A 25,416-nucleotide genomic window follows, 5' to 3' on the forward strand; every position below is an offset into this window, starting at 1 on the left:
TATATTTTAATATATCTTCTAGTCCGGCGTAAGAAACCCGTGCACAGCTTCTGCTCGTCCCCGTTTCTGCGGGAAACTTCGAAAACTCCTCGTATAATATAACTGCGGACGATTCGCATCCCCCTGAACTCGGTGGGTATATTTTTTATTATGTAAAAAATTTGAATTGCGTCTAGTTTTCGATAACAATACGGATATAACGTTACAACGCGTGTTGTCATTATACTTACACGTTGAAATGATCTGGTAATGTTAGGTACTGTTTTACGCAAAGCAAACGATGATCCGTGAGTTTCATCGATCGATATAAATGTATATCGATTCTTTACACACCGCGTTTCAGTAATCGTACGATAATAATCTACACAATCATACACATGTTCGGATACGTTAAACATCGGGCAATTCGACGATGCTTGCGAGGAATAATTTCTTACGCGTTGTAATACATAAACGAGCGCATGCGCCTTGCACCCCTGATCGAGCTGCACCACATATACGTATACGTACGCACACAGGCACGCGCGCGCGCAGTCATATTCGTACGTATATATACGCATACACGAACGTACACGCATATACACGTAAGTACGGACAAAGTTGGGGAGCGTCGGTGCCCCCTCCGCAGCCGGTGGGTATTCCGCATCGCTGAGCATTTCCACCATTCAGAATCGATGATGTCACGTGAGAGGGGTTAGGCATCCCTGCAAGGGATCCTCGCGATCGGTGGCAGGGGTTGAAGTCGGCGCTGCGATTGGTCGAGGGAGCGTCGCCCCATCCCTTCGTTCCGAAAGAGGGTGGCCCGCAGCCCCTTTCCGCGCCCCGCAGGACGTCGAGTCAGTCTGAGCGCGCGGCTGTACGTTTCGAGGGACAAGGAGCCGAGCGCTTGCTGCGCTCTGCGCTCGCAGATAGCGCGGCGGAGGCCTCGGAGGTGCGAGCGACGCCGACTCCCCCCAACGCCCTCTCCCCTCCTCCCCACCGTTCGCCGCCCCGACGACCGCCGACGTCCCACCTCCTCGACGAAAGCGAGCCCCAGCCCCAGCCCCCCGGCACCGGCGTAAAACTCGAAAGCTTTCGCGAGCTCTCAAACCCCAAAGAACATCGCGCGCGCCCAAAGACCGAGCACCTCTACCTATAACGTGGAAAGAGCGGCGAGCCGGACTAGAACATTGCGAACCGCGTCACATCCACTCACGCCGCGAGCGCACGCGGTACGTTGCGTTTAAATCGCTCCGTCTCGGCCGCCCGTTTTTTAATCCCCGCTAAAAAGTATAAAAACAAAAGTCACCGTTTCAGTTTTATTGTAAATTAATTAACCGATTCGTTACGTTACGTTCGTTGTGCGGTATTTACTGTTTCTGTATGTAATTCCCTGTGTGCATGTATTACACGTATGCAGGCTGCGGTTGAAAAGTATTATACGTCGATACCGTATGTGTATTATTTGTATATCGTGCAGCGCATGGTTCACAAAATGTGCACGTGTAGGTTATGTTATGTATGTACGCATTTGACGATTTGATTATACCGAACGTGCCTCGATGATTTCCGAAACTACCGTATGAATCGCACACTTTATTATATATTATACACGTATGCGTAAATTTGCTCACAAAGTATACGTAAAAAAATCAACCTAGACGAGTGTCGGTATTTGTTATAAAATATATATATATATATATACATATATTTATATATATGTAACATATTATACATACAAGCGCGGTGTAAATTTTTTTTTTTTTTTTTTTATAATTCAAATTCTATAACGAACATGAGAAATTGTTGTAACTCGCCAACTACAGCTGATGTGATTTAGTCATACCTTATGTACAGTGATCGTAATGAAAAAATTTTTGCTCTATCGTCAAATGTTTTTCTTCGCGCCAGTGAAAAGTAAATAGATAAATAAGAAGAAGAATAAGAAGAAAAAAAAAACAGACTTATTCTTTAGATTATTCAAGTTCGTTTTTGTACCAACACAGTGAACCTGCGCGACATGTAAACGCATACATGTACGCAAGTATCCCTGCAGTGACAATAATCATTTATCTCTCAAAAGTGAATCTCGTCTTTCGCGTTAAACTGATAAACGAACCATGGACTTATGCACCGAATTGTACACATAATATGTATCATATTCACGGGATGAAAAATTGTTCATCAAAATAAGTGTAAAAGGAAAAGAAATCAAGAAAGAAAAAAAAAAAATTACAACTAAATTACGAGCAAAAAAAAATTAAATTTCACGCAGCACGAAGTCGTCGTACAAGCCCTTCGTAACTAATATTGCACACGTACATAACCGCAGTGGTGTTCGAAAGCAGTGGAACAAGGAGTTAATCGCCGTCCGACGGGAGAAGTAAATTGGTACGTACCTATTACGGGTCAATTAAAAATTACGCCTCAAAGTATGTGCCCAGACTAAAATTGGTCAGTCCGTCGCTTAACTTATTCTCAATGCACCCCCGAAATACGAGAAAATATATCCACGTGACGGAGTTTAGAATCGATCATACATACGCATTACTAATTCTGCACCTGTCACAAATAGACACCTATTATATTACATCCGTTTATTTTTCCACAATCAATTTTTAATCCAACACGGCTCCGTTAAATATGTTTTTGCAGTACGGGTAAAAAAAGAAAAATCACCCCTAAAGTAGTGAAAACGAATTACGCAACTTGGCGCGGACTCGCGACGCGAAGCGGAGTGAATCAGCTAACGTGGCAAGGAGAGTCAGACGGTATGTGATCAGACGGCGAGGCCCGTCGAGTGTGCGAGTGAAGAAGCGCGCGAGGGTCCAAGCACGCGTCTGTTTATCTCTGCAAGTCTGTAGCCGAATCGAGCTTTTTCATTTTTACTCGCGAATACAGAGATAAATCGGCTCGCTGAGTACGTGAGAGGATCGGTAGGGGGGTTCGAAATCAGGGAGAAGAGGCCAATCGAGCCGTAAACAGATTTGACGCGCGTACAATCAGCCGACGCATGGGACGTGATTCCGAGTTTCGGGGTGAAGGGTGGTGCCGCAGAGATATCTATTGTGGGCGAGAAACGATTTGCAACACAAAAGGAGGCGACCTTCTCCGCCTCCGTTGAGAGAGAGAGAGAGAGAGTGAGAGAGAAGGGAAAGAGAGAAAAGAGGAAAAGGAAAGGGAAAGAGATATCGGAGACACGCGGAGAGAAAGGAAAGCGAGCTGGGAGCGTATCGAATCGACGAGCGACGCTAACGGGGAAGAATCGGAAAAAATATCAACGAGGGTTCATCGCCGTAAGTTAATAACGCGTAAAAGTCCGCACGTTAATATACAATCCGCCGATTATTCCGAATCCCCGCAATCAGCTCATTGTGCCGTCGGGTACATTATACATATTTCGTTTTCAGCAAAGTCTAGTCAATAACGTCAACAATACGCGGCACTAACGACTCCGGGACAGCCGAATACGTCCGTAGGAACATTGTTGAGGGTATAAAAGCTGCGTGTATTCGCTTATTTATAAATGCGTGATCACGTGAGTTATTTCGGCAGACACCTGCAGCGTCGTCGAGGCAAAAGGTGCCGCGTGAAATCGGCCTGAATGATCGTCAAGAGAGTCTGAATGTGCATTCCCGCCGCTGACGAACAATGGCGACGAGGTCCTTGAGCCTAAGTGTACAATATGCGAGGCGCGAGCCGAAAATTATATTCTAGATTTTGTTCACGGTTCTTGATCCGCTCTGAGGACCTGTTTTTTATTTCTTTATTTTATTTTTTTTTTTTTCATTTTTATTCTTTTGGCCGTGCAAAAATTACGATTATTATTTTCCTGCTTATTCTTATTCTGCGTTTCGGAATGAACAAACGAACAAACGAACAAACAAACAAACAAACAAACAAACAAGCGAGCGAGAGAGCGAGCGAACGAACGAACAGAAGTGAGCATCGAACGTCGACGAGACCGTGATATACAAAGCTTTTCTATAATTGCGCTTAACGGCTTAACGCCTCCGGAGGCAGCCGAGCTTTTTGTACTTCGAATTATCCTTAAGACCGGATTGCAGTGTGCGAAGGGAATAATGGGGGAGGGGGAGGCGGACGGACGCGGACTTTTTGCGAAGAGCCCGAGATCTCGAGAGCTTTTATTTAATCAGGACCGTGACGACGAGATTTAAATCTACCGAATGACTCACCGTTACTTGGCGTGGAATATACGTATAAGCATACATACACGCGTCCTGAAAAGTAACGAACGAGCTGCGAAGAATTACCCCTACAGCGTTTATTCCCGCCTGCATTATGTAGAAACGAATATCGAGATAGAGGAAATTAAATTGTGTACGTACATGTATACTCGTATACATACACATATATATGCCTAAACGTGTCGTATCGTCATACATGTTAAACGCGTTAACGTACAAATAACACGGTATGAGGTATTACACGTATAATGAGTTTTATTCCAAGCCCTGCGTCACAACGTAATTCACACTGCTTAAAAAAAATAAAAAACCGACGACACGCGGTACAAGTTGTCAGATACGCGAACGGTATTATGCAAGTTTTTCCGCCAACGCTCCACCCTACAGGAAAAAGGCAGAACGACGCCAGCTTTTTACGTTCTTCGTATAAGCCCGCGTACGCGCAAGCTGATACAATATTAATTGACAGTAAACTACGCAAGAACTCTCGTCGGGTTTGGTTCATACTCTCAAGGATAGAGGATACAATTAGCATGTATAATCATTAGCATTGGTAGGGGGGGTTGTCATTGAAGCACGCAACGCGCTTCCAGCCTCAGGTGTCGTTCAGTTATATTCTCATCTTTTTTTTTTGTTAATTAGGTTTTTTTTTCTCATACAATTTTGCGCTTCTATGACGTTAATTATGATCTTTGTTACTTGTTGTCAGTCGCGTTTATCCTTATATATCTATTTATTCCCCCCCCCCCCCCCCCCTCCCCCGCAATGTTTTAAAATCCGCTTATATGCAGACACGTTTCGCGCGCAGATTGCGTGACAAAAGCTAAAACAAGATAAATTTGCGCGCTTAATACCCCGACTGTGTAAGCTGTAATTATACTTGCAGGCATGAGGAGAAATCTAATTATTTTACAAGCTTCAAATGTTCACATTCATAAGCATTGGTTCAAGCGTCGAATCAATATATCGTAAATTCGGTGCAAAATACACGCGCAATTATGCACTTGTTATTCCTACGTAAATTATTAAATTTCTTTTAAATACGGAGGTAATAATAATAACAATAACAATAATAATATATTATTTACATAGAATTAAATAAAATAACGTTAGATTTGACATGAAAATCTCCAATTAAAATATACCCATGCTCCGAACTGTTACTGAAAAAATATCTACCCATGTCGTGCAAAAAATATGCGTGTATTGCAGTTGAAAATAAGGTTCACCTTCTAGATTCGTCCATGTCTTGTGCAGCAGCTTATTAATTCCAGCAATCACCCACGTATCGTACGGAAATCCGTGGCTCTCGAGTACTCGGTGTATACACAAGCTGATGATGTCCGTAAACGGACCGGAAATAGTGCGGGAAACGAGTCTTGCAGGGCATCCGATAATCCGTCCGTCGTGCCCGGCCCGATCGAGTGCAGTCGTCCAGATTCGTCGTCGAAAGGGTTGTAAGACGAAGAGTAGCTGCAGGTATCGAGCCGTACGCTTCAGGGCTTCTTCGTCGCAGCAACCGATCCGCGGACAGCGGCATTACACGCGTCACAATTTTCCTCCCTGAATAATCAATCATCGCATACATAATTACGCTCAATCTCGCTAAATTATTATACACCCAAAAACTGCAGGATCGTTAGATTTGTACAGAGAATTTGACCGTTTAATACGAAAAAAATTAACGGAGCCTACAGCCGTCGCTGAGAGACCAATTTCCACCGGGTTCAATTCCATGTTTCGAGTACTCGCAAGCGTTGGTATAAGGGTAGGTATGTATGACTGGTAAAAAGGTGTACCTTGCAACCCGCAACATGTACGTACGTATAATACGTATATCGAGAAAGTCGAGTGTTGCAATTATCGCTCTCCGCGTTGCAGCGGTGCACTCCCAGTGCAGAAGATGCAGTGGTGAGCTATAGCTATGCACCGCATGAATGTGAGTGAGTGTGTGTGTGTGTGTTTGTGCACAGAGGTGCAGCGTAAAGCTCGGGAAATCTATAAACGTCCCGGTGGTGCTGCTACAGCCTGCTTCACGCACGGCACGACGACTCGACGTCCTCGTGCACGTATGCAGCCTCTCAAAGTGCCGTTGGCAAAGTGCGATAATTAGTGCCCCGATGACGGTGCCAGGTATACAGTCCTCCCATCCTCCCTCGCCCCTGATCCTGCATCACCGACGAACTCGGAGTAAACTAAATGCGGAAGCCCGGTATCCGTGTAACACCTGCAAACACGTCTCAAAAAAGTATTAATATCGAAGGAAAGGAGAATGTCGAAAAGAGGACGAGAGTGATTCTCCTCGTTCTCTCCAAGCTTACTGACGATTGCATTTTTTGCTATTCGGTATTGAAAAGCGCAATCGATCTCGATCAACGGTGAGAAGTTGAAACGATATTTCGATTACTGTTGTCTAAGCTCGCTACTTTTCGTAAAATCATTTGACGATTCTTTACTCTGATCCCGACGAGTTCACCGAAGCATTAAAATAGCGAGTAAACATATCTGGTACAAGCGTAGTCGTCGATAGAGTGTTAAGGTCCACCAGCTGGGCCAATTGTGACAATTGTGACGCGTTTAGGTATCAAGGATACATGCATCTGTGTATATATATACACGCGCGTACAGTTTCGGATCGTCGATCGTGTGTCGGTGAGTAATGGAAACGCGAAGGCGTTGCGGGATGAACGCACACATGATACACCTCGTTACCCAATTGTACAATTGTACAATTGCACAATCAGGCGGAGTTGGGTAAACAGGACCGAACACACACACAGACACACACGCATATACGCACGCGAATGCTTTACTAATTAAAATAGCGGTCGGATGTTGCACCTCGCGAACGCGTGTATAATAACGACAACGATATACCTGCATCTCGACAGCTGGAACAAGCTCACCGCGTACTGAGTTCGAACGTTTGTATCGAGCTAACAAGTAGAACAGCCAGAGTACGACGACTGGTCGACTGATTTGTTTGTACATACGTACTCGTAAGTTGAAGCAAAACGTCTTCATGCTTCCTACAAACATGCGTTTCGAAAGTTCAAATTTCTTGTAATCCTGAACGAGCAGAAATCACAGTGCAAGACGATGAGCAAAATTATTCCCGTCGAAAAAGAAATTTTCAATCCATTCAGGTGAATTTTAATCGAATCGAGAGTACGATAAGACAGAAGGATACAAAAAGGGCAGAGTAAATTGTACTCGGAACGTTCAAGCCGAGGTAATTCAATACCGTCGTCTGCGTTTCCCTTGTTTCTTGCCACTTGACTCAAGATCGGTTTAATTTCTGTTGACAGAGACCCGGAGGCTTCGAAAGGCCCGAAGATTCTGCCTTCCCAGCAGCTGGGGGCTGCGGTCGCTCCATGGCCGGGCGCCACCGGCCTCCTAGCCTCGGTGACAGCTGACGACATGGCTCACAAAGGTAAGAAGAATTGCGTTTCGACGGATCTCAAACGTATTCTGAATTTTTCTTTCCCTCCCATGAAAAATAAGGCGTCAAATCGAGAGTGACGCAGAGGAAAAACGAAACGTCAGAGATAGCAAGAGCGATTCTTGCCAGTCGGCTGATGATAATTTATCGGCAATAACCGTACAAACACCGTCAAGATTAGCGTTTCGGTTTTACGACGAAAGTAAGTCGCGGACAGATGTTTTAGCCGCGGCGCATGTACCTCGTATTATATACCGTTGACAGTTTGTCCCGCACCCTGTCCATACGGGTTTTATCATAATCGGCGTGAGTTGTATATGTGGATGAAGGGGGGACGGTCGAACCATCGTCGTAATCGAACGTCAGATTGGAAAATGATATACGACATCGTACGGTATACCGTACCATCTATATATAAGGTATCTGCAGAGGGACGAAGAAGCCGACCTGCAAAGGAACGCCGTCGGATCGAATAAGAAGATTGCGCGGAGGACCGAGGGAGAGAAAAAGTATAACTCGAGCGGTTATTTGTTTTCCTAGGGATTGCCGTCGGCCGGTTCGACCGCCCCTTCCCACCAAAGGGAATATAAATCTACGCCAGCAGCCTTTCGGCCCATCGAGTGGAAGTCCAGTCGCCGTTTAGGTCCGCTGCAATGCGTTACACAATTAACGGAAAGAACGTTAACTCGAAGGGTTCCGTCGTTCCTCGAATCCGCGTTACAAAAGTCGAATATCCTCAGCGGGCAAAACGCGATTCAAAGTATCGAAGCGGCACGCTGCGGAGCGAACGGGGCGTTTAACCCCATTAGCCCTGAATGGAGAGGAGAGGAGAGTCGTCTCTTCCTCTTAGCGGCGACTTCCAGGGTGACTCGAGACTCGGGGGTGTTTCGGGGACGCCCCGTGTACCATCGGAGGGTGACTCTCCGCGTCTGGCAGCTCTCCTCTAAAACGTCCCCCCATCCACCCCTCCGCCGTTTCATCCTTCCTTCCTTCCTTCCTTCCTTCCTCTCGGCTCCTCCGCACCGCCACGTTAAGAAGACGACCGGCAGCCCGCCCGCACCCCCGGTCAACTTGGTATTGATTTCCGCGTTTCTCTCACACGGTGACGGAGAGAGTCTTCGAGGAACTCGTCGTCGAGACGGGACCACGGGTACCGGGTTCAGACATCCTGGAGGACCTTGCTAAGAAAGCCTCCGAGACCCCCGAGTTCACCGCTCATGGTTCGCCAGTTCTGAAATCATCCGCAAAGGTTATTGTTGACGTTTACTGAACCCTAAAAATTTACCTGACAATGCTCGACTCTCGGCCATTTGATCAATCACTCGGACAAACGACCCTCTCTGTCTCGAGGTTCTTCGTGCTGAGGTCCTTGGTCACCGTCTTTTCTAGATACCACGGAATTCAATGAATTCGAACATTGTCGTAAAGTAGACTCACTGCCATCCGGTCGTACACGTCAAGCTCGAGATCAATATGAATGTCCTGCGTGTGTTTAAATTGAGGAAAAAGTTTCGAGTCGTAGAAAAGTATCGAGCAGCCCGGGAACAATAATATCACAAAAAATACGATACCTACAGTGGTTGTCGAATAATTACCAAAGCTGGAGAACTTTTCGATGTTCGAAGCATCCTCGGTGCGTGCACTCGAGTATCCGAAAGTCGTGACGGGCTCAACCTGTTGGCGTTTGGAACTCTCCTCCACGGTGGAGAATGAAGAAGAGAAGAGAAGAGAAGAGAAGAGAAGAAGCGGGCGAGCCAATCAGAGGGCAACGAATGCCTAATGGCTCGGTCTCGGTGTTTGCGCTCGAGTTAACGCCGCCACGAATCCTTCGAGTTGGCGCTCAGCCGGCCCGCCAAGAGCCAACCGGGGAGCTCGAGCCCAACCACCGGATCGAGTTTCACACCTCGCCGAGTCCCGGGACAAAGCCGATGACAAGGAGGCACCCACACCGCGGGTATCCTATCTGCAGCCCTCGTCGCATCTTTACTCATCTTGACGGCGGTCAACCACAGCTTGCACAGAGAACCAGAGACACCCGGGTTCGGGGATATGCCGTCAACGAAGGCTTTGCTAACGGCTCCGAGGAGTTTTCCAGATCTGCTGAAATCGAGAAACAGATACCTATAAATAAAAGCAGGTTGGAAGCGATACATACGCTCAGGCATCGTCATTGTTACCGGATCTTGTAATACCGAGCAAGAAGTCGCGCATATCGGTCGATTAAGGACGATGGTGACAAAGTGCCGGTACCGCAAAACTATGGATGGATGAATAATTTATTCCAAAGCGTTAAATGACGCTCGTCAGAAGAGTGACGTCGGCTGTCAGCTAAGCCATCAGAGACGCGAAGAAGAGCGACGCGGAGGATGAGAATGTGGTGGAACAAGGAAGGGTAAGGAAGGAGCCCCCGAGCATTGATCGCTTTTCTGAATTCCAAGTGGATATGCGAGGCGCTTGTACAAGTACGAGTATAATACACAGAGAGGGTCGAAATTCTCTGTCTCGTATATTCGCGAAAAGTGTGCCGGCAAAGCGTCGAGTCGCGTACCGCGCCTGTTTTCTCACAGTAGAGGGAAAAACCGACCGACGATATCTATCCTGCAGGCATCGTGCATGTCGTACTTGTAGGTGTACGCGTAGGTAAAAGTATTTGTATAGCCAACAGGCACACATTCGCAGGCCTATCACGCTCCGCTGCAAAAACATATCTTCTTCCGCCCCTCCGTTCCATGCAAAAGAGCAGAAGAACGAGAAAAGGTGAAAGCTCGAGAGCAAGAGGCGAGCCAACCTCTTTTGATCTCTACAGCCTACCTCGCGAGATTCTCCAACCCATCCATCTCTCCTCCGGACGCGCTACATTCAATTAATTTATGCCGGTTCTCTGGAAGGTGAAAATATATTATTCGCATCGTTGTACGCCCTCCAGTTTCTTTTCCTTTGTCTGTCGCGGTAAAAAAAATATCCGACTCCTAATTTTTTAGAAAAAATAAATTAGAGCTAGTGTACAATAACGTGACAAAAGTTTTCACGTTTTTTACTTTTTAAACTTTCGGCTTCTCGATCACTCGCTCAAAACAATTTCAAATTGATAAATCTCGGTATTCGCAAAAACTCTATGAATCTGAAGATGAGCGTGGTAGTTTAAAAAACACGAAATATTTGTGATCCGCACTTAGCGATCGCGTAAGCCGAAACGGTTTTGCCAACTTTTGTAAGCTTAAAATTCACAACAATGAATTATTCAGTTTGATAATTTCTGAACAACGTCTTCGTGTTTCAGAAGCAAAAGATTCGCCGAATCGAACAGAGACGAACATGTTAATTCGACAGTGTTACGCTTACCATCGATATTGCGTGCATGTACATATAACGGGTGTTTTTATCGCGCCCAGTTTTATAGCCGACTTTATCCAAACAACCGAAATCTTTCGCGTACCCGTATAATTGTTAATTAAATAGGCATCCACCGAAAGGACCGTCGTCGAAACGGTGTTGAAGCGCAGGTAAACGAAGCGTGTGTCTGTCCGTGATGGCGAATTTATCACGCGGCAGCTAGCAGCTACCCGCAGCAAGAAGAGCAGACTGAGTGCCGTGGCGAAGTCTTCAAAGGAGCGTGAGAGAGAGTGTCTGATCCACCTGCACGCGTGCCAAGAACCCTGAAGCACTGACAATGAGCTGTTTACCCCGGTAGCTCAAGCCGGAGGAGCTTTCTCTCAGAGCTCTGACTCCCTCTCGGTTCTCCAATTAAACTTTTACCCGGCACACTCGAGGAGCCCGCAAGGCCGGAGGGCGGAGGACGTGAGGGAGCTTTTTCACCCCCGCCCGCCATCTTCTTCCGAGCTCGGTTAGCTCGGCGCTCTTCCCTGCTCTCTGACATGTTTAACGAAGCTCTCCTCGCCTTCGACCACCGCGCGGCACGCGCCCACCCCCGGATCTCCTTTTCTCCCTTTTTCTTTCTTTCTTTCTTTCATTCTTTCTTTCTTTCTCTTTTACTCGCGTTCTCCAGCCAAGTGTCCGAGGACGTGTCCTGCCTCGGTAAAAGGCGGTCTCGGGACACGGAGATGCGGGGGACTCCGTAACTCGCATCCGCGTCAATTCGACTGTAAAATTTAGCTCTTCAAACAGAATCGGCACCCCGCTGGCGAGTTGGATCCCTCGGGACTACGCCTACGTATATAGAAGGCCGTCGATTTCCTTCCGAGGGACAACTCGGACCTTACAACCAAGAATACCGAACCCTTCACCGTGTTGTAGAGAAATTTTTACTCCGCGAAAAGATGAGGTAACGCAAAAACTGATTTAGCTGACGCTTATTCGTTTGTTTTTTTTTTTATTTTTTTTTCGCTCTCTGGTTTCCAAGTTGTATCAAACGTTGAAAAAATCAACAACATTCGCTCGTAATTACGTTACATGCATCCAAAAAAAAATTGTTAAAAAAAAATTCCCTGAACGTTCCTTCAGGTTTCCAATTTCACAAATCTCCTCGTGATTTACAAAATTTCGTTATAATTTACGCATCGTCTCGATCCGTTGATTGATCCTTCACTTTACCCGTAAATATTACAAGAGCAAAAATTCACGTGCAGTTTCTGCAGTCTGCACAGTATCTGTACGATGTTGCAAAGACCATTTATCTGAGCGGTCGTTGTTCGGAAACAGCAGGAGGGGCGGGGGGGGGGAGGATGCTGCCCGCAATGTGGAACCTGGCTGTTTCCGGTCGGTATACAAGAAGAAACAGGCGCGAAAAGAGAGATACGACCGGTAGAGGGTTTATTGCGAATGAGAGAAAGGAGCCGCAAGGGTGTGAAAGCGTATACCTATAACACGCGGCAACTGATTAGCACAAGAAGACAAGTGGACGTCGTAATAGCGTCGCGGAAATAATGCCGAGTGGCAATTTAATGCATTTTAACGGGCTCGAGCGTCACGCAGGCGAATCGGAAAGGACCTTTCGTCGGGCCTTTCGCCACCGCTGATTTAAGGCCCCCCCTCGGTTGCGACGTAAAAAGAGGAATTAGATTGCGGCCACGACGCAGCACGGCTATCCCGTCTCGTACGGGATTTTATCGCCGTTGATTATAGGGCGAAATACAACCTTCGGGACTTCGCATCCTGCTCGAGCGATCGCGTAAAAATTTGACGAAACATTCCGCGTATACGCGAGAAGATCTATTATTACGATAACAATAATAGCAACAAGAAGGTGTCGGCGAACATTGAACAGTCAGTCGTTTGTTTGATGTACGCAAGAAAGGCGGGGGTGCAGCCATCTTTCATTCGGGTATATATAGTACTTATATAAGGGCGGGCCGCGAGGGTGGAACGAGATGTGCAAAAAACCGTTACGAAGTCGTGGCAAGAAGTTTACTCGAGAGGCGTCTTTGCAGCGACGTGACGGCAAAAAGCTAGACGCCATCTTTCCCCTTTGTCTCCCGGAATACGAAATGATAATAACTTATTGTGGCGAACAGTTGTTACTTCATTACTCGAATACTCGCCCTGCAAGCTCAGACTTATTATTCGTCGGCATGAACGTAGCCAATATTATGTATTATTCTATTTATAAGGCTGAGTACGTAAAAAAAATTTTATACAGAGCCTGCCTGGCGAAAGATGACGATAAGAATATATCATACGACTTCCGTATCGTTGCCATTAAATTATTTCTTGCAATCTAAAAACTTGACCATCGATCGATGTTTAAGCAAGTAAAAACACGAGCACTCATTTTCGCGTATAGAATAACGATGAAAAACATGCTGCAGGTATTTTTGTGAAATGACCAGGCACGGTTTGAACAAATGCAATTTTTCTTTCACTAGTCTGTAAATTTACATGTTATTGTTTCTGCCGAGCAGCATAAATTCGCTGGAGTCAATTAAAAATTATTCTTCAAATTTGTCTTACTTTACGTACCTGTTACAGTTGTTGGTAAGACAAAAAAAAAAAGACAGAAAAAATTCTATGATGTGAAATTTATCACGTTTCGAGTCATTTTCCCGCGCAAATATTTCTCTAGCACCGCAGTCGAGCCGCGCGCGTGCGAATGAAATAGGAAAAAAGGTATGGAAAAATGAGAAAAGGGAGGGAAAAAAACATGTCATCTGGGCTAAATAAATATTTTGACAAAGTAAGGGAGAGCCTTGGCCTGCTTTCACAGCCTCCGTTTTGCCCAACGTATCCGTACGTTGTATAATAATAATAAAGCGCACACATGTAGCCTGTGTACAACAGGGTACATATATTCTTACTTAGTTTAGATCCGGGCCCTACGGTGGTCCCAGAGTCTCTAGGTTTAGGGCTATAGCTATGCGCTGTGGGTACGCAGCAACTGTCGGCCTAATTCCCCCTAAATGTTTCCGGAGATTACATCAGTTGTTCATTGTACACTCTCCGCTTATACACATGTTCGAAGGGCGAGGAGAGGAGAGGAGAGGAGAGGAGAGGAGAGGAGAATACAAACGTGTCGTTTTCTCTCTCTATTTGCGCGCATGCTTCCTCGCAATCGCGATAGGTTCACTCAAACTCCGATGTCTACTGATATAAAGCACCTAGTGTACCTAATACGAGTTATTTTTACCTAGAAAAATGCGTGAGACACACCAGTTGGTTGCATAGAAATAGAACGCGTAAATGATTTTGTTCCATTATCCTAAAAAGTAGCGTTTACTTATTTTTCAAATTGCCATTTTGTTTTGGAGAGAGAATACACAGCCAAATATTGAATTATTGTTTTCTTTTCCTGCGTAGAAAAGCTTAGATTTGACTGTTGGTTTATAGAAATTTGATGATTTGAAGCGAAATATTTGTGACTTACGTATTCAAAGTGCGATTGGGTCAAAGAAACCGTATTCAAATTAAAACGAGGCTCTATTTAACCGTGTTTAATTTTCTGGAAAAAATTAGTAGCATCGAGAATCTTGAACGAGAGATTTTGCGAAATGATAACGTGACCAGACGTAAAAATATTCAGTTCGATATACGTGAGTAATTGCGAGAAAGTGTTATTTTTGAAATATTGATTCAATTTAGAAAAATATGCATCTGCTTTTACAATTGCTCAAACCCAGAGCTGAAATCGAACGTGAAGTTACAAATTCAAACACCGAAAAAAATCACACGAAAAAAACTCCAGTATAGACACATATTATACATGTGAGATTGCGGGAAAGAAATTTACACAATTTAGTCTAGGATCTAACCAAAGCGAGCTCATCGTACGTGTATTGCGTTCTCTTATAACAATCTCTGACAAACAAAACCGTGCACCCTCTCCGATTTTTTTTTTTTTTTCTTAGTTCCCACTGCTTTATCTTCATCTTCATTTCTACAGGTTTGTTTTTCATTTTATTTTCTACCATAAGATTCTTTCCATCGCTCTCTCTCTCTCTCTGTCTTTACTCTCTCACCAGGACATTACCACCGTGCGGAGATGGAATATACCATACCCTTGCAGAGAGACGTTATACACAGACACACACACACTCGGTCCAAGATTTACCCGGACTATATCTTGAAAAGCCCTCTCAAGAGGCACTTGAACGAACGACCGCCCCCGCACAATGGTTGTGCGCGAGCGCACACCTGCCGCCTCTTCTCGTAGGCTGCGGGATCCATGGGTCGCTATGGGAAGAGAGAAAGAGAAAAGGAGAAAAAGATTTAGAGAGAGATAGAGAGAGATAGAGAGAGAGAGAGAGAGAGAGGTAGCGGATATTCGTAGCCGTCCCCATAAAGCTGACCCATATTCTCATCTTCGTAACAAGGCCAAATAAGCTGTGACACTTCTGATGGGATTACGGTCCTCCGTCCGGAAAAAGTGGGAAGAGGGCCAATTACCTTGTCGAAAGTCACAACTCCGCCTGCCTGCCAGACTGCCGCTGTGCAGCGAACGCTCTGAAGAACCGTTTATGTATACACCTACCTACCTACCTAACTACCTATACCTATAGACACACCCTTGCCGCAGGCCTTCGGCCTCACCTCAACTTGCCATCCAGGATTTTTCCCTCTTTTCCTAACTCGCCCCACTTTTCACTTCACTTTTCATGCGGTTTGTTATATTTTCCTGAGGAATTTGCCATTTGTATAAAGGAGATGAACGTTTGATCTTCAACGCGATCGATTGAGCGGAGCTACGATTGAACAGTTTCGAAAGACAATATTTTCCGACGATCTGACTTGACGCGTGCAATCAAGTCGTACCTATTGCCGAACGCTGTCTCATCGACGCGATAATTTTTATAAACCTGCGAATTTACATGCGGAAAAATTGCAAGAATCAGTAGTGCGAGGATATAATTTAGGAGAATCCCAAAATCGTACCGTATACGTAAAGTTTTAAAAAATTATTACTCTACTCAGTTCGTAAATGTCTTCTCTACGAACAGCCAAAGATGAATAAAACATTTTTCAGCTCATCTGCTGATCGCAAAAACGTTCTACGCAAAATCAATAAAAAAAAAACTCGGGCCTTATTTACAAAAAAAGCTAAAAAATTCAATCTCATTGTCAACGTATTTGCACGAATTTTCTTTAGAAAGCAAATAATCAGGATCAATAATGTAATTTTTCTGAAACGATAAAAGAACAGAATGTTCTTAACATAAATCTGCGGCGTTTAATTAAATTATCTGGTTTCTTCCGATATCAAGGATAGATTTTTACGTCGCAAATCTAGCCCATTCAACCGGAGTTATATTTTTCAAACGAACGCGTTATAACCAACTTTTCCATGCCGCATAATTCGTCGTAAAGGGCAGAGAGGCTTCTCAACCCGCGCTTAACAATATTCCCACATGTTGATCTCGTTCCGATATGATCCTAATTACGAGCTGGTTTTCCGGGTTCCCCGGTCTCCCGGGGATCGGTTCCCATGGGACAATCCGAGGCACGGCGACGTGGTCGGCGAACCACAATAGCCATACCTATGTTATGCGCGTGAAGCTGGTGCGGATATTCGTGGAGGCTGCATTGTGCTCGCACAGCGCACGTCGATCGCGAGTGATTGTGATCCTTATTAAGAGCGAACGGGGCAGCCTGGACCGCCTGCAGGGGTTGCAGGAGCGACGCGGAAGCCGAAATTCCCCTGCGAGGCGGACGATCGGCGGGGTGGGGTGGGAGGGGGGAGCTTCTCGGATTCCTCCGTTTTACAAAAATATCGGAAAACCCACCGTGCGCAGGGTGTCTCGACCCCGAGCCGGCTTAAGGATGAACCGGGCGCGTCGTCTGAACCAAAAGTTAGGAAAAGAGAAAAGTTATTGCACGCGGCGTATCTTTAGTCGGGATGTTGTTTCGTTCCTGGTTTTTCGAATATATTTTCTCACTTCTCGTAAGGTGAGTTTACCGGTTATTGACGCGTTTAGAACAAATTCACAACCATTTTAGTTTTCCAAAATTATAAATCGATATCGCAAATTGTGAAACTCTCGATGATTAAATGACTAAAACTAATTGCCGGACGGTTAGACGCTACAAATTTATTTTTTCATAATTTAAGAACTGAGCATCGTATAGATACAAACAAAAAAGGTCGATAACTGGTACACTTACATTAACTCTTGATTCAGGCTGTTCGGCCGATTCGTCTTTAATCTCCCGTACACGCAAGCTGCACCTTGCATTTCCGTTCAGCACAGTAGCAGCGTCGAGACAAGAAGGCCAGTTTTTCTACGGCTCGCTTTGACGAGTAAAATAAGGGAGGGGGGCAAGAACCCCACGTCACACTCACAAAAGTAAAATAAACAATACAAAAAAAAAAAATATCGCTACTCACCCTCGAGGATCGCATCTCGAAAGTCCGTTTGTGAAAATCACAGGCACAGACACTGCACTTTTAAGACTATATTTGAATTTACGTAACAGTTAAAACGCCGAGTGGTTATATGCGAATTAAACGCAGGATTTATTATCCTGCGAAGCGCGGTACGGATTGATTCTGACCGATGTTGACGACGCGACGTCGCAGCGCCGACTGATTACGACTTAATTTTGACCTCGCACAATCGACATTCGCATCATGTCAACACGGACGCTCGCTCTGTTTATATTCGACGGTTATCACGGACCGCTTGGAATGAACTGGCCGAGCTTTTCGGAACTTCGGATGTTATCCGAATCTTGGTCGCATGCAACCTCCTTGGATGCGGCAATAACTGCGATGCGCTTCGTTCATCCCGTTACTGCAACTCGAGTGCATTCCGAGGAATTCCATGAGCGGTTTTACTTGTGCTGTGAAATATCTTAGTATACATTACATCATTATTCTGTGCGTCTGTTAGTTGTGGTACAATTTTTCAACAACTTGATTTTTACTGTCGAGAAGATGTTTCACAGCTATGCAGAGATTAATTTTTTTCAACCGGGGGATTAGATCAGGTTCGGTTATAGATTAGATCGTTAAATTTCGACGCAGGCGAAGCCACGATGATCAGCTGTTATATTGTACAAATTCATGACGCAATTTTGGGACGAAGGATCTGCTCTGGTCGCATCTACCACCCGACGAAATCAACTTGGCAGACATGTCCCACTCAAAATCGCTCATCTCTCTAGTCCGTCAGGGAGTTTCCTTATCGAAAATCGCGCCGCACGCGGACTCGGAGAGTTTTCGGAGGCACCTCGTGGCCGGGATACCTGGTAGCGGATCCTTTCGTCGTAGAATCGGCTCTGACATGTCCGTTGGCGTGGAATAACGCGTTTACGAGAGGTCTTTGTCCGTACGGCGCTCCGAACTCGTCTCGGAGGCTCGAGGAGCGCCTTTTGCTCGGAAGATCATACCGGCCGACGGACAAACGAGACGAGGAGAATTTCCCGGGTGTTTCTTAAGCGGCGGCGTAACAAGCGGTAGCCGGTAGTAATTGGATAATCGTCCGTCTTCGAGGCCCCCGGTTAGCTGTAATAAGGGATGATTTTTAAGGGAAGGTATCACAGATGCCTGCACATTGCACCCGACCCCCGAAAAATACTTCCCGTCTACCGATCGCACGCTCAATTTACCCGGTTCCTGAAAATTAGCGCCGCTACATTCGACTTGGATGCGCTTTTCAAAGCTCGATATTACAAACGCGTGCAGTGTGGTAACGCGGATCGAAAAGTAGAAAAATCCTGTGCATGTCCTACAAGCTATAACCGCGGACGATACGGGGCGGGAATTTCTCGCTACGTGGGGATGAGAATTTAACATTGGGGCAAGCGAACCGAGAGGAGACGGAAAATTGTGCAGGAAAAACGTCGACGGTCTGAAGTGCAGCGTCTCTGCAGCCGCGATTCAACCGCCCGTCGTAAGTTCGCTGCTACGTTATGCACCGCATCCCCGACCCTTCACCCCCTCCCGCCACCCTTCTTCACCCACTTCCCGTATTTGTTACCGCCGTATGCCCTCGCCGCTCGTTTCACAATGTTCTCAACCATTAGCCGAATTGCAAACCTGCAACTTCTCGTCGCACGTCGCCTCCGGCACGAGACAGTTTATCGAGTGATTGTCGCAGGGATGTATGTAGGTTCATACATATATATACATATATATATACATATACACACACACACACGTATACATATACCTGCCTATAAAGGCCGCGTTCAGAAAAGTCAGGATAAAAAAATGTGAACCGGCGCGCGACTTTGTACGGGCGGTTTTGAGCCGTGTTTTTTTAAGAGGCATTCGACGATCGGATCTCGCTCTCTCTCTCTCTCTCTCTCTCTCTCGGTCTGTAGTATTTTCAGAAAATGCTGAAATCAAGGAAGCAGTTAACGGAGCGGAGATACCTACGGATTTTTCAGACGAGTAGGGGGGGTTAAATCGAATGAAAAGTTCTTCTCTTATACGCGGTACGTGGCAAAGTGGCTAGGATCGAGAGTTCGAAAAAAGCAGGGAGTGAAAAAAAATATGTATTGCGAGTATGGGGGCAAAAAAAAAAAAAAAAAAAAATACGGTGAAAAGGTTGCCATTAATAACTTTAATAACCGTCGAATATTTTGAAGAACTTGAAATACATTGGGTGTTGCGAGAAGAAAAAAAGAAAAGAAATATTGGCGTGTAAGGTATTATATGTATTGAGAATCGGGCGCCGGGTCAAAGCGGCTTCTTTTCCCTGTGTTGTACCCGTGCACGGATGATGGGGTGTCTATAGAAGTAAAGGCGGAGGGGAGGGGGAATAACAAAACGCAACAAATATTTCGGCAAATAGTAGAAATAGAGGATATTTCTCTGCGCGTTCGTCGGCATTGTCAGCAGCCCGCTGTCAGAATATCTCCGGACTACGAGGTCGGCACTGCGGAGGATCGCAGGAGGAAAGTTAGGGAGGCCTCGGATTTTCGAAAACATGTCCGCAACAATGAGGGTATGATTATTATACAAATTTTTTTCTTCCCCATTCTTCCCCTCTCTTCCTATATATCCCATCTCGCCGCCCTTCCATAACGCCGGTTTATATACCTGCGGACGGTCAGCGAGACCGGACCCTCGTCACGTCGTCCACAGGAGCATCTCAATATAGGACGCGAGACATAGACTGGAGTCTCTCCAGGTCGAGTCCTCGTCTCTACTGACCCTTCGTTCACGAGGTGAAGTCTCCCCCGTTTCACGGATATATTTTTTCCCTCAAACGCCGCACCGACAGCTCCTCCTACTTCTGATCCAGGATTCCCGGATACGAATCCAACACCTGGTCACCCCGTAACGATCCCGCAGCTATTTAACGCTCCTTTTTCTCGCAATTTTCACTCTCCCGAGATACTTCGGCCTCTTGTTCCATCTTTCGAGCGAACGGTTCGAAATTGAGAGGATAAGTGTTATTATAATACAAAACACCGTGAGATTTATAGAGTTTCTCCTTGTCACGTAGACCTAACTCAAGTTCACCGCAAGTATTCTCGGTCCTGTCGTAAAAATCGATCGATCGTCAGCGCAGGCTAGATTCGTTCGATAAAACAAAGCTCCTACTATTATACTCGATAAGAATACGAGATCGTGATCTGATTAATGCGGACGTGAAAAACACAAAGGTATGTGTATAATGTATATATATATATATATATATATATATATATATATATTGGGAGAATAAATAGTCTGAGGAGAGAGGGAGAGAGATAGAGAAAGGAAATAAAGGGATCCGAACGGAGCAATTTTCCTTTTCATCGTTTGAAATTTGTCAAACAGCAGCAGCGGAGCGTTATGGTCTCGGGCATATCGAAGAGGGTCGACGCGTTACGGGAGGGCGCAAAGTTGTCAGGGGCGAGGCGGAGGGAAGGCGTTGAGGCGTCTCAGGTCGGGTACCAATTTTCAAACGCGGCACGTCGCGAACGCGTTATTGAAGGCCGCCGAGCGGGTATTGAGCGCTGAGTATCCGAATGATCGGTGTGTTCCTGGGAGAATAGGGTGTATGGGGTGGGACTCTCGGCAGGGTACGCGGTAAATGGCTCCTCCGGAATTCATTCATCGGCCGGAAACTCCACTTCTGAAGGGTATGCATAGGTATGTACGTGTGTACGCAGCCACCGATCGAGACGAGACGCTAACCACCTACAACACAAGCACACGACGACTCCGATGCGGAGTGCTTACGATATCTATGTGGGTATACATATAGTGCAAGTTCTGCGGAGGTGAAAGCTCACAATCGGACAACCGCCCGGGATGTCGTTTCAATCGATGCAACTGTGTTTACCGTACTTAGAAACTCGCCGGGTTTCCTACTTTATATATTATATACTGGGACTTTTGCCCCGCTTTTTACTCCGCCGCTTATACGTATGGGTGCGACAAAGGAACGCGGTGTGCATTCTGCGACCTGCGACGACACGGCTAATTTTGTCAGGCTGAAGAGCCTCTCTTGTGACGATGATGCCTCCTGATATTTCCGACTTCTTCGGGATCTCTCAATTCCCTTTCAGTACAACTCGAGCTATGCCTGCGTTTCTTGAATACCATTGTTGAACGCACAATGTATACATACGTACATATACTCTCACAGCAAATCTGGATAATATTGCACTCGTTCGTACGTGGTATATTAGGTTTTCAATGGTTTTTTGACCATCCAGAAGAAAGAAGTCATTGACAGGTTTAAACCCAGTTATTGATCCTTTTATTTTCCAATATTATAGATTGATGGCATTGATTGCAAATTTATCGATGACTAAAACCGATTGCTAGAGGATTAGAAACGACGAATTTATTTTTTTCGTAATTATGGAACTAAGGATCAAACAAATACAACCAAAAAATTCTATAATTCGGACAGGGTCAATAACTGGTACACTTACCTTAACGAATAAGCGAATAGGAAGACTATATTATATTTCAACACATATTCGATTACACGATAGACATTCGAATCGTGCATAACGAAAGATTATCCACTCCACTACGTATCTCGAAATTTGTATAATATCATCGTGCGATTCCTAATATATAAAAATTGAGCTCTTTAGCTCGTGAATGATACGTTATAACAGAAAGGAGAGGAGAGACTAGAAGATAACAAGAGCAAAATGGGGAGGAATGGTTTACGCGTATGCGTTATCCACGGGAGAAACGGTGACAAGTAAAAGTGAAGAACTCGGAACGCGACGGGACGCGATATGTCCGGGGGGTAGGGGTGGATAAAAATGTGTGCGCGAGGGTGAGAAAAAAAAAAAAAAAAAAAAAGAAGAGAAAGACGAAGTAAAAGAAAAAAAAGAAAAAGTGGAATACATAAAGAAAGAGAGACTGGGGAAAAAAATATACAAAAAGGGAAGAAAAAGATTCTTTCGTCAAGGGGGGAAAAGGGGATGATGGATGTGCTGCGTCAGTCGCTACGTCAGCGAACCTCTGTCGCGTGTCTGTAAAGCACCGTATGTATCCACCTCCGGCTTCTTCTTATTCTTCTTTCCGTCTTCCCCCTCCCCCTCCCCCTCCCCCTCCCACCCTTCTTCCGCATATCGCATATAATACATATCATCGCGCCTTTCAGCGGCGTCAAAACTCCCCGAACCATTTTCCAAAACGCTTCTGGATCGATCGAACGGTTTCCATATTTTTATCCCCCCAATTTTTTCTTCCAAAATAGGAGAAATTACCAAAAAAAAAAACAGAAAAACACGCAAACATAATTACCGAGCTTCGCTACTGCTTGCCTGAGGATGCAAAAAGGTTTAATCAGTCTTTTCCTGTAAATTCGGCCAAACTAAGGCGTAAAAATTTTGAGATAAAAAAAAAAAGCAAGGTTCCACTCTCGCGTGATCCGCTCCTGCAGAAGGCGGAAGAGCCGAGGGACGGACGCAGCAGCATTTGCGAGGCTAATGAAGTCGTAATGGTCGTTCATGACGGGCGCATACATACACGCGTATTATACACACGGAGTACGGGTGTAAACCCGAGTGAAAAAGGGCTCTGGGTGGTGAATTAGGGCTGCGGAATAGCCAGTCAGTCTCCTGCACACATTTTCACAGCGTACGTATAAGGTACTTGTGTAAGGTAGGGTCGCGGGGCTGATATTAAATGCAAACGTTACAATATCAAAACAACTCTAACGCACGTAACGCGCGCGTCAGAATGCCCACTTGAAGACACCCCTCGGATGCAGCAGCGCACCGAGCGCTAAATAGCCTGGTATATACCCTATACATAGGTATATGTTTCTCTCGCTTCGATTCGTTCCTTCTCATTTCAACCTAGAGCCGAGCCTCCTAGGGCGGCCGATCCCCCCTTTCGAAAGCGTTGGCTTTTCTACCGCGTGCGTTATACGTGATAGACACAATGGAACCGACATACCGATCGGAAAACACGATTCGTATTCGTAGGTATACTGTATCTGAGAGTTTTTCCTCTACCCCACGATTCACCCCGACATTTTCTCAACGTGTTTACGTCTCATAATAACAATAATTATTACACTATCCTGCATTCAGACTTGCAGGTGATGGTGGTAACGTACAGTAATGGCTGTCTTCTTTGACTCCTCATCTCGCGGTTTTACGGTACAATTTTCGTACGCGTGAAATCGAATATACGGATTTCAACGAATTCCTTAATAAACGTACCGAAATACCGATCTTAATTATTCAGCACGTGCTACAAAGGACGTAAGTAAGGACGGACAAAAAAATGTCGACGTTCAGTTAGATGAATATTTTTGTATCAGGGTATGCATGTGTAAGGTGTAAAGTATAACGCAGTGCGAGGTCGTTTTTTACACGCTCAACTTATCGCGTGTGCGAATAGACTATACATGTATATATATATACAGTATATGTATAAGCTGTTGACGCAGGATAATTCCAGTAAGTACGAAAAGCGACAGATTTCCCAAGAGTTAATGGAGCGTGTATCGGGCATTTATTGCGACGCGAGTGATTACCATAATTTTTCCATATTTCCGTGCAAAGTTTATTGCGTGACACACACAGAGCATCGAAGCCGTGATTATTCGTCTGTCGCGGGACGTCAGACGTCCTCTCCCATCTGCTCGGCAGCACCCCCCCGACGCCTGAAGGATGACTAGGCAATTTGTGAAAAGCTCATTGCGAGACCACCAGGATCACTCGGGTATCGGCGCGAAGGTCGCGACCTGGCGAAGATGCAGAGGAAGAAAAAGATCGAGCGCAAGTTCATATCGTGCGACTGTTTTCCGAACAATGATACGAAGCCTGGTGGGAAGAGTGCGTTTGAGAAATCGAGGTGCCGGTGCTCCACCCCCAAGCTTCGAGGAACGGCGTCCCGACGCACACAGAGACGGCAGCGCCCTTACACCGAGTGGTAAAACCGGGAAAAGAACGACTCGGAGTGACACCGGCAGAATAGGCGTGGCCGCTCAGCCGCGATCTTATACACCGAATAAAAGAGACTCCCTTTTGAATAATATAAGGACTGCGAAGTCGTCGAGGATGACGGCCACGAAGCCTGATACAGCCGCCTTGAATGAACCGCCCGGCAAGGAGCCGCTCGAATCTCTCTCGAATGGCTTGTGCGCCTCGCCGCCGTGGCTGGCTTGTCAAGGACACAATGAACCGAGGTTATCTATTACAGGGACCACGCTGCTCGCTCCCTTTCCCCCCGCCTCCGAGCCTCTCGCTCTCCTCGCCTCTCCTGCCGCTGCGCAGAAACTGATTTAGCGATTTTTTGCCAACTTTTCTTTCAATCGAAAAGGAACTTATCACTTTTCTTTTCATGGGGTACGAGATCGCCATTCTTCATTCCTCGTTTTTGCCGGCCGCAAGCTTCACTCGAGCAAAGCATCGGCGAAGGCGAGATTTAGCCGTCCGTATTATTCGGTCCTCGATTCGAAGCTTGAACACCTTTCCCGACGAGAAACGAACGTTGTCGAACAAGAACAACGATGCCACGATGATATTGTTTTTAAGGATCCGTTAATCCCAGATAGCGTTGAATCAAACGCCGAATAGGATTGATCGATACAACGGAGCTAAGTGATTTGACTTTGAGCAATGGTGAAACGAAGATTTCGTAGTTATACTAGAAACCACTGATCGGAAACAGCGATAAGAATAACAAGGCAAGCTTACAGTTTTTACGGCAAAATCACTGATCAAACGGCCAAAATAAAAGTGAAAATAATTCATCGTTAACAATCGTGGCTGTAACTTCGGTCGAAATACACTCAACGATCAGCCATGTGCCGGCATGGTTTGATGATGGATGATAAGCTTCCTTGTAATGAACGATTCGATCAGCGAACATTTTGTACGCAGTCTGTTCGTCCCTCGACTTGCTCTCTTCGAGTCTCTCCATCTAATTCTAAGTTTGCTTTCTCCGTATACTTGCTAATTTGTACTTACGGATGACCA

General features: G+C 45.7%; 1 protein-coding gene across 4 annotated transcripts in view; it reads left to right on the plus strand.

Annotated features, from left to right (window-relative positions):
• Positions 1 to 959: 959 nt before the first annotated feature.
• The window catches only part of LOC124185488 (paired box protein Pax-6-like), a 65,837-nt gene continuing 41,380 nt past the window's right edge, over positions 960 to 25,416 (plus strand). For 2 of the 4 annotated variants that reach the window (XR_006871406.1, XM_046576320.1), the window contains exons 1-2: positions 1,751 to 2,370; positions 7,496 to 7,620. Coding sequence is in view for 3 of the 4 variants with exons in the window: in XM_046576320.1 (XP_046432276.1) it covers positions 7,608 to 7,620 (13 nt within the window). In the remaining variant the exon portion in view is untranslated. Of the gene's footprint in view, positions 1,560 to 1,750; positions 2,371 to 7,137; positions 7,420 to 7,495; positions 7,621 to 25,416 lie in introns of those variants that run through there. The other 2 variants (XM_046576321.1, XM_046576322.1) reach the window with 2 other exon arrangements.

The sequence above is a fragment of the Neodiprion fabricii genome, chromosome 6 (genome assembly GCF_021155785.1).
Source record: "Neodiprion fabricii isolate iyNeoFabr1 chromosome 6, iyNeoFabr1.1, whole genome shotgun sequence".
Classification (NCBI taxonomy): Eukaryota; Metazoa; Arthropoda; class Insecta; order Hymenoptera; family Diprionidae; genus Neodiprion; species Neodiprion fabricii.